The 10471-nt window shown below is 38.4% G+C and overlaps 1 protein-coding gene across 1 annotated transcript; it reads left to right on the top strand.

The window, feature by feature from the left end:
* The first annotated feature begins 235 nt into the window (after positions 1 to 235).
* On the top strand, positions 236 to 9795 carry LOC143362400 (sodium channel protein Nach-like). The gene is made up of 12 exons (XM_076802502.1): positions 236 to 353; positions 464 to 765; positions 2982 to 3124; positions 4418 to 4481; positions 5180 to 5351; positions 5532 to 5677; positions 5757 to 5862; positions 7635 to 7929; positions 8203 to 8256; positions 8507 to 8675; positions 8755 to 8852; positions 9390 to 9795. Exons 1-12 carry the CDS (start codon positions 351 to 353, stop codon positions 9626 to 9628), a joined length of 1791 nt encoding a protein of 596 aa, XP_076658617.1. The 5' UTR covers positions 236 to 350; the 3' UTR covers positions 9629 to 9795.
* Positions 9796 to 10471: the final 676 nt, after the last annotated feature.

Genomic DNA, 10471 nt, shown 5'->3' with positions numbered 1-10471 from the left:
AATCGTTAAAGTAAGCGCAATGTTTTTAATGTTCCATGAAGGTACGCGCAAAAGTGACATTCCTCGAATTTCACGAAAATGAAACTTTAACGAACGACAGCTTTTGCAAAAATATTTCACATAGTTTTTTATCGGTCGTCGTTTATATTCAAGGGGTAAAAACAGATCTCAAAAAGTATATAAAAACGAAAGGACATATTAAAAAAATATTTCATGAGTACAGAAAACTGTGAAAATTTTGTGAAACAGTACAGGCTGTTTCAAAGGTGGGGAAGAACGTGGGAAATATTGATACGAAGTTTCATTTTGTTGCGAGCGGGGCGATCGTAATTGGACATCCGATTGGATGAATGGTAATTAGCCGGCTCCAGACAGTTGTTCTTTTTCGGTAGCAAGCTGGCGCAGCGGTCCGCGTTATTTCCGCGAACGACCGCAGCTAATTAGAGTCCCGATATCTCCGTAGAAATTTGCGGCGTGTACGCAGGCTATCCCGAAATTCCTATTCCGAAATCCGGCATTCCGCTCGGCGCGCGTTCTCGTTACGCGAACGACGACTACAAAGAACAGGGAAATGCCGACTGCACGGCCACAACACAGGGGAAAACTCGCCGTTTCGTATGGATGGGCTAGCCCGGTTACACGCAAACGCTCCGCACAATCAAGCCGCTTTCAAACATTAATAAAATACTTCAACCTGTACTGCAAGCATTCCAGTATGATGGGCCTCAAGTATCTCGTGGAAGATCGGGCTACGTGGACCATGAGGTAAATTGAAATTTCCGCGGATAGATATACCCATCCCTCCTGCTGCTTCCGTAGCTCACACTTCCGATTCATGCACATTAAAGTAATAACGCCACCGTATCGTACCTTCGTCCTATTTTCCGTTTAGTTGCCCGAGAGAGATCGCGAGATCGTTCATCTGAAAAAATAGACATTCTTAGGAATTTTTTTATTGTTAAACCGCTGGATGTAATTTTACAAAATTTTTACTCTATTCAGACGGCATTGTGGAGAGTGTGTAGAAAGTTTTTTTACAACAATTTATTCCAATACCCTTTTTTTTCGACGAGCTCAAGGGATTGTGCAAGATTATGTGCTCGAAAAAGAAGTACTGCTTTAAGAATTTTTAATAACGAAATCGACGAGCATAAATATGTGTTATTACAATTAGACAACATTTTGAAGACTACCTACAGAAATGTTGACCTCGGAAAGTTCATTTTTTAACGAGATATAACAATTTCATCGAATCCCTTTTCTTCTACGGCAGATTCAAAGGGTTGTACAAGATTATTCACTTTTAAAAGATGCCGTTCTTTAGGAATTTTTAATAACCAAACCAGTGAATATAAAATTGTATAATCTTTACTATATTCGAATAATCTATTGCAGTTTATGTAGAAAAATTTTCACTTTGAGGAATTCACTTTTTAACACATACAACAATGTACTTTCAAAAGTCACGATACGCAACGTGTCTGTTCGTTTTGAGTAACAGTATCTCTATTAAACAAGAAGAATGACGGATACGATATTTCTTCCAATCATCTGACCTCTTCCTGTATCTCCGTATAATTTAATATAAATTTCCAACTCGTTTGTCTTCTTTAATAATTAATAAGAATCGTGAGAAAGAAATTCTCTAATACCGATCTTAGAGAAAGCTAGAAATTCCGTTGTCACGCGGGAAAAGTTAGTCTACGCTTTTTGCGTGAGGTCATCCTTCGTAGCGAAGCCCACTGCACTGTTCCAAGTTCGAGCAGATTAAGGAACAGAAAAACTTCCTCTGGACGCGTGTAATTCTTCTGGAGCTTTTGGATACACAGCCATAAATCTCTTGGGTATCGTCGCGATACGCAAAACGCGCGTATGGCGTTGCCCTCCGTAGGATCGCGCTCTTTTAAGAATTGATTAGTTGCACCGACAGGAAAATTTACTGGCGGAATAAGAAATTGGGGGGAGGGGGGGGAGGATCGATATTCCATCGTTTCCGATCGTTCGTACTTTCTGAGAAGTGTTTCGAAACGACGCGGGGCTCGGAGATGGACGCTCGCGGTGCGCGAAATTCGGTAATAAACGAGTTTCTCATTTTCCGGAGGGGTAAAGTAGTCCTGCTTTACGGTCCGAGTTTTAAGTATTATTTTTTATAGGCAGCCGCGTCGCAATCAGCCGTTCTTAATGGCGGCCGAACGCGTTTTACGCTCTTCGGAAAAAAAGAGCGTCGCCCCGCTTTTTAAAACCGTTCCCGGCATCCTCTTCGCGCGGCTCCCGATCCTTTTACGAGATTTTATAATATAAAAATTTGATTAAACGGTTCGACGCGTGTACAGTCGCCAGCGAAAGTCTCCGCAGACCCGCAAATTTACGGACATCTAAGAAGGAAAACTGGTTCTGACATTTTTCCGACATTTGATCAGTTGTCAATAATTAATTAAAGTCTGAAACGGTGACAATGTTTGTACGATTTACTAGAAACATGCTGATATATCAGAAGCATAACATCGTGGAATTTGATATACCTCGAGTCTATCAAAGTTTATTCAATGGTGTATTGTTATTACTTCAAGTAGGTCGTAAACTTTTATATAAATTCGAGCTTCTATAAAATGTTTAAATTTCACAGAAGGTTATTGCTTTCATAAACTTTCATACATTTCATACATTCTTTTGTGTGTGTTATAAATCTCCAACATCTTCAACTTGTTGACATTTTTTATTTGCTGCACTTCATTTAGCAACATTTTCTATAAACGTGCCACACGAAAGTCTACAATGAAATTGTACTAGTAATACATATGATATTAAAATAAAGAATTCTAACTATTCCAACATGTCCATTTTTCAATTTTTCTAAAGCTATAGATTTTTAAGTGACAGAGCAACGAATGTTAAACAGGTGTAAAAAATCATGTTTTATGAATGTTATGGCCGTTTTCAATGAAGCGTGGTCGTGTGGATCAAAATGATTTTTATTCCAGAATGCTATGGTTAATAGCGTACTTCATTATCATGTGGCTGATGTGGATATACGTTCCGCTAATTTGCAGCGATTATTTCGACACAGCCATAACGGCCACGCCCGAGTCGGACGATTTTCCCACCGAGTACATAGAATTCCCCGGTAAATATTCCGGGACATGATAATTTCGTTTCGCGCAATACTCAACAGCTTGGGATTACGTGAAATTGAACCGTCGATGTTTATGCAGGTTTTCTCTTTTTATACGAACGCATTTGCAAGAATGAAACGAAAAATAAGAAAATAGGGATAGCCTTATTTTCCTACCAATGCGACGCAATGGCGCGTTTTATTAAATTCAACAGCGGACGAGAAGTCTGATTAAACGGTATTACTAAAGCAAATCATTCCTACCGGAACTTTCAATTGGTTCCGAACCGGCAAATTGATTGTAAACAACCGGCAAATTGTTAAAAAATCCACGATTCCTTGCAGAAAGTTCCACAGAGAACGAAATCCAACAGACCAAAGTGAAATACCTTGATTACGATTTATTGTATGTTGTACACATTTTAAACAGTTCAGTGATTATTCCAGCTTAAACTGTAATTGAAATATTAAATTTCGGTGAACAATAGAAAATTATTTAAAAATTCTGCACAGCCTCTTATTAAGTTGAACACAAACGAAAATCTGTTCACTTTGGTCACAATTTATTTTATGTAATACCTATTTTAGATAATTCAGTGATTACTGGGTTGGTATAAATTGTACTGTAAAGTTCAAAACTAATTGGCACAGGCATCAAATTGAAAAAAAGATTTTCAACCTTGCACATAACAGTCTAGATATTTCATTCGATTAAAATTGAGCACTTTACGATGCCATCATCAGAATAAAATAAATAAAATACAGTAAAGTCAAGATCTAACAAGCCTAATCCTCGGGTCCGTGTTGTGACATAGATCCTGTAGGACTACTATTTTCTTGTGACCGCGTCGAACGTAGAAAAGTACAGCGATTGTAAACACGGATCGGGCGGCCGAAGGCGCACTACATACCGCCAATTAAACCACTAAATACAGTTCAAATTATATCGTGTTTAGTGTCATTTTAATCAGAAAAATTCCACAAATTAGTTGGTGAAAGTCCTATAAAAAATAATGAAAAATAAAAAAGTTTTGTAATTAGATTAGTAGTAAGCGGCATGTTTACACATTACACTGCTCGGCGACCTAGGTAGCTCGAGCTTCTTGGCCCCTCACGGGGTATGCCCCACCCCCCGCTACAGTGGAGGAGTTAGGCGAACTGACCAAGATCGTGTAGTTCCGTTCGGTTTTGATCAAGACTTTACTGTATAATAAAATAAAGTTATGAAATAAATTCTGTCTTCACAAATGATCCCAAGCTTTTCAGATGGAATAAATTATTTTACCGGAGCCTTTGACTTTTCAGGGATCGCGATATGCAGCGTCAACAGAATAAGTCATCGCAAGGCAACAATGCTCGCGGCCGACATGTGAGAAACAGATAACAATAAATGTTAAAAAAAAAGAATACGTGATGAGAGAGAGAGAGAGAGAGAGAGAGAGAGAGAGAGAGAGAGAAAGAGAGAATGTGTCGGTGGGCAGTATCGATTCCGTTCTACGGACAATTTCAATGATCACGCGAAAAGCCGCGGCCCCTTCAGCCACGCTATCTCTCTAATCACTTTAATAATCACCGTGTTCGCCGTAGTTTCACACCGAGCCTGTTTATTATTCCGGAATAGAAAGTTGTTGAAGTTATCGATTCACACCTCGGCCTTAATGAACGCGAACTTGCGCAAATTGAATAATAGCCCCGGCCAATTTATCAAATTCACGGCAATTTAGCTAAACTTAATACACGGTGATTCATTGATGTGGTCTGCGGTTGTCGAGAAATTTCTTTGAAGGAAAAGTAGGCCGGGAAAATTGTTCGGGAACTTTTCGCTCACCCTATATAGAACGATCATCAATTTATTCCCTTTTTCATCCTGAAATAGGAAATTTTAATGTCGGTTATTTCGGGTTCTCCAATTGATGCATTTTAATTAAACGATGTCAATCGAAGGTGATTTCTAAAGCTTCGTATTTCTGTATCGCCGTGAGCGGAATGTTAATATTTGTAATTTATTACATGGGGGACTTGATAGTTTAGCTAAATTGTGTTCAAACCTGATTGATTTTTGAACAGGTACAATGCAAATGTTTCGAACATGACTGTAGACGAAATACTTCACGCGATTAAAGACCTTGGATATTTGTACAACACTCATTTTAAGAGGGAGGAGGGTTATACAGAAATTAGTCGACTCTTGTCGATATTTTATGGTGGTCATTATAATATTTCTGAGATAATGGAATATGTGAGTATTTATATGATTAAATGTATTTGAGTATATAATTGAATATAATTCAGAATATAATTGAATGTAAATGAATATCATTGAGAATATAATTGAATATAATTTCATTTGAATTACAATGTTGGTTTGTAATTGTGTCTTCCGGATTACGCGGCAATTAATTTTTAATGATAATTACAGTTGACTCCAGAATGCTCGAGTTTGCTAATGACTTGCGTACTCCGTGGAGAGGAGAAAAACTGTTCTGACATTTTTTCTGTCAGCAAAACGCAGGATGGGTTCTGTTGTACTTTCAATTACTTCTCCGATGATGACGACAATAGAACGTGAGTTGAGCACAACTTTCATTTGTTGCTAATATGTTTCGTGTTACTTTGTTTTATGAGAGTTGACGTATTGAAATAGCTACGAGCTTGCGCAAGAAGTGGGCGAGCAATACGGTCTTATAGTGACGATGGATCCAATGCTGGATGATTATTTTTACTCTGTGATACCTATCATTGGCTTTAAGGTAATAATTAGTAAACGCAAGGTAGATGCCAGATACGCTAATTACTCTACAGCTGCGATAAGAATGAACAAAACAACATTCAAGCATGCGGAAAATTTATTCTATCGATTAAAGTATTATTTAAAAATAAGAAATGTTTGTATTGATTGCACGACACAGGAGTTAAATAGAAATTTCTTTCTTCTTTTAATTATCTTATTAAGCTGAAAGTAAAAACTGAAACTAATGTCCTTCAATCTGCTTAATACGTCCACTGCTTTAAAGTGTGTAGAGTTAAGTAAAATTAAATTGTAAGAGACAATTGTAAAGAAGTTAATTTTCTCAATTGAAATATCACTTCAAGCAAAAAGATTAGAGTGGAAAGATTAAAAGAATTTGAGACTGTCAACCAATTTTTTCCTACTTAACAAAACTACAACAAATTGGAAGAGACTCCTATTCGGTTTCGAATTTTTATTTTGCATAAAGATCCGTCCATCTGTTATTATCAACACTTTCCGATATTCTAAAAGAAAAATCTGCAACGATTTACAAAGTTCCATAAACAAACGCAAGTGTACAATTTGCTTTCGAGCAGCGATAACAGTGGGCACATACGATCCCGCTGCCCTTAATCACTATCCTTTTTCGAGCCCGGTCATCAACGATTATTGCGTTTTGTAGTGCGCACGTCCGCCGGTAAAAAAGACGGTAAAAGTCATTAGCGGCCGGGATACAGTGTTCCGTTTTACATTGTAAAAAGCGGTTGCGCTCGGGAGAGCCGCGCCGTTACGCCGTTCGAGTGATTTAACAATTCTAAGCAGCCTGCCCCGTAAAACAGTCATTTCGCGAACGGAAAAAATTTATCGCACAATTATTTCGTGGCCGTGTTTTCCGCGGTGCTTCGACTCTGAAATCAAGTCTGTGCTTTCTCGGAATGCAACGAACGAGGGAAACGAAAAAAGAAATACGAAAAAAAAAAACGCATACGCAGGTGGGCGGGAAGAATAAATTCTTTTATGGGTCGCGTTTTATTCAGAACCGACTAGGAAATAAACCGTAATCGCGTTTTTCGTTAAAGATTTCCGACGGTGATTTTCTCGAGACGATGCATTTCGGCCATTCGAAAACACGCACACCGGGGGAGAAAAAGAAAGAAAAAAGAAAGATGCTCGCGAGGATCGCAATACGCTTCATCGCTCGGAGATTCTTCGCAACTTTTTGAAACGCCGGGAAATGCACTTCCCTCTCGCGCTTTTTTGTCGATTTTCTGCGAGCACGTTTGGCGAGTTCGATTTTGCCATTTTTTGAAAACCACCAGGAGTTTCCAAGAAATTTTTGAAATTCGTTCAACCCCCCTGTTGCTTTAAATTTAAGCTACTCGTGCTTACCACAAGTGCATAAAATCCGCAGACTAGGTAACTTCGTCAAAATTTTAAATTTACATTTTACCAAAGCTATGCAAATTTAGTATTTACCGAGAAAAATATAAATTTTCTACCTGAATTGCAACAACCTAGAGAGAAATAGAAATTTATTATTATTTTTGTAATATGTATAATGAGGTGAAAATAATATAACTGTATTTTTAAATTCTTCTAAAGTTTACTGTTTTGAATTACACCTTCTTATTTTTGTCATAAATGCATAAAATGCCTTACTCATAAGGAAAAATTGAGTGTTTATTGAAAGTTTAACATGTAAATACGAAAATGTGAAGTGATAGATTAAGCGTACAATGCTCATTCATAGTGATATACAGTTTTTCCTGTGGATTCTAATATATTTTTTAGGTGATGGTGTTTCGTCCACGTGATTACCCAGACACGCTCAGCGGAGGTGTGTCAGAGATGTTGGTCACCCCGCTGACAAAAAGATACGTGCAATTGACTGCGCTCGGTCTGTCCAGCAGCGACTCAATACGACCGTACCCTGCGAACAATCGCAAATGCATCTTTGCAGACGAGAAGAGTCCGATTCACAAATCTTACACGTCCAGCGATTGCATTGTCGCCTGTAGAATAAAGGACCTGTGGGAGTATTGCAAATGCAGGCCGTTTTTCTATCCTGATTTCGGCCTTGAACAACGTGAGCACTAAAAATTATAAATTGACTGCGGATTTTATGCATCTATAAGAAAACTGGATGGGTGTAATTTCAGATAGTAGAAAGATTAAAAGAATTTGAAAATATCAACATATTTTTTATTAGCGAATAAAACTGCAAAAGAGAGAAAGAGACTCCTGTTTGGTTCCTATGTCCTGCGATTAACGCACAGAATTTGATGCATAAAGATCCGCAGTCTAATTATATGAAATTATGATGCTTAGTTGATTATAATTTTACGGTATATTTGTGTAGAGTATAACAGGACTTGTACAGTGGAGGACGTGCCATGTGTGGATAAGTATAAAGGTAACATTAAAATATTATTTTCAGTCTATCAACGAATCGAGAAATAAAGTTGAAGATTTTAAATCGAGTAATTCATGACAATTTTTAATTCCTACGATTGCAAGATTCAAGGGTTGTGGTTCCGAAATTATTCGCATTTTCAGTACGGAAGTTCAAAGAAATTGTGTATGATACTTCAGTCTTCAAGTATATCATTACTTTGTATGTTATTAGTTTTATTTGTGGAACTTTATTATTTCTGCAATTGTAGATGACAGACACGACCTCGTGCCATACCAGACGGAAGCTCTAAGTCACTTGATAAAGAAAAACACAACGCTATATTGCGAAGCGTGTTATCCCCCGTGCGACGATGTAACTTACATAATTACAACTAGTACCCATTCTGTGAAACCTAAGCATTTCGACACTACCCCATCGTAAGAAAATTCATTAATAGATCATGAGAACGGAATATGTTAAAATATGTATTTTTAACAATGTTTCTACAATTCTTAGAACACATGCGAATTACAGCATTTTGCACATATTTTTCGCCCATGGTGGCACATTATATTTGAGACAAGATGTCAGCTATAAGTGGTACCAATATTTAAGTGAGTATAAATGTGTTTTTCCCATTACAGTAAAGCCTTGATCTAAGCCCAATCCTCGCGTCCGTGCTGTGACATAGATCGTGTAGACTTACTATTTTCTTGTGACTGCGTTGACCGTGCCGAACGTGGAGAATGACAGTCAATTGAACCACTAAATACAGTTCAAATTATATCGTGTTTAGTGTCATTTTAATCAGATAAATGTCACAAATAAGTTGGTGAAAATCCCATAAAAAAAAATAATGATTAATAAAAATGTTTTGTAATTGGATAAGTAGTAGTTCACATCCATGTACTCGACCCGGTATCGGATTACACGGCATGTTTACACTACATGGCGACTGAGGTAGCTCAAGCTTCTCAGCCCCTCGCAGGGTATACCACCAGTGGAGGGAATAGGTAAACTGACTAAGATTGTGTAGCTTTGTTCGGCTTAGATCATGAATTTACTGTAGTATCAATTATAAATGTATCAATGGCTATTTAATGATTGAAATCTAATGATATGTAAAATATGAAGAAATAATGGTTTTGCAGGTGATATTGGTGGAATATGCGAATTCTTTCTCGGCTGCAGTCTAATCAGCTTCGTGGAACTCGTGTACTTCATTTTGCTCTGTCTAACTGAGCTTTTAACGTCTGATTCCGATCCCGAGGCAAACGAGGAAGTTGAAAATCAGCCTGTGCAGCCCTCGATGCAAGTTATCTATTGGAACGAGTTATTCCCACGCTCGAGAACCACGAAACCACTCAAAAGAATACGGAAAGCGCTCTAAAAATTCGTAACAACAAATTGTAATCCTCGATACCTGTAGTGAAACAATTAAAACTATCGAAGAAGTAACTTTTACGATCTTACGAAGAATTCGACCTCAGAAGATAGTAACGGGGAGGAAATCTTGACAAAAAGGTTTTTTTTCCAAATCCACAATATAGACTACAAAAAGATTAGTGTATTTACTCCATTACCAGCATCACAATATTTGTATGCAGTTTCAATTTCTTTTTAATTCTCAATTTGTCCAATTTGTGGATCATGCAACAACATCAGCAGAATTTTCACTGGCATGTAAATGTTTCACCAGTAAAAAAAAAGGATCTGACCATCGTCACACGAGCGCAATATTTGTGCGCGGTATCAACCTCTTTCTAATTCTCGATTCGGCAAACTGCTCTCGTAGGAAACAATCGCGGAGGCCTGCAATTTGTTTTCCGAGGGACGTCCGCGCCGCGGCTCACCGGAATAGAAAGTATAACGCCGCCCGGCCAAGCGGAAATGGTTCTCCTGGCCGATCAAAGTTTGTTCCCGCGGCCGGAACTGCCGGCGATAAAAATCGCGGGCATCGGCGGTGCTGCGCACTGCTCGACAAATTTCAGTTTCCCAGCAGCGATTTGCCAAAACTCCGGGCTGCCGGAGGTATTACATACGAAAAACGTATAAGTTCGAGCGGTCAGAATGGAACACGGGTCTTCGTCGAACGGTTTCCGTAACTTTTCCACCCGGAAACCGGTGTCAAGGGATAGAAGCGTAGAACGCTTCGTGATGGGACAACGCTATGGGAGATCGTGAATGCCGGTAGGGTGTTATTAACGAGACACGTACTAAACGTGCTACCGAT

This window comes from Halictus rubicundus, chromosome 17 (assembly GCF_050948215.1).
Source record: "Halictus rubicundus isolate RS-2024b chromosome 17, iyHalRubi1_principal, whole genome shotgun sequence".
NCBI classification, from domain to species: Eukaryota; Metazoa; Arthropoda; class Insecta; order Hymenoptera; family Halictidae; genus Halictus; species Halictus rubicundus.
The sequence above is the reverse complement of the archived record's forward strand: the minus strand, read 5'-3'. Positions and strand labels throughout refer to the sequence as shown.

Coding starts and splice junctions, on each gene's coding strand:
- LOC143362400 (XM_076802502.1), top strand. Junction 7,930..8,202: donor TGATTTCGGCCTTGAACAAC/GTGAGCACTAAA, acceptor ATATTTGTGTAG/AGTATAACAGGACTTGTACA. Junction 8,676..8,754: donor CATTTCGACACTACCCCATC/GTAAGAAAATTC, acceptor TACAATTCTTAG/AACACATGCGAATTACAGCA.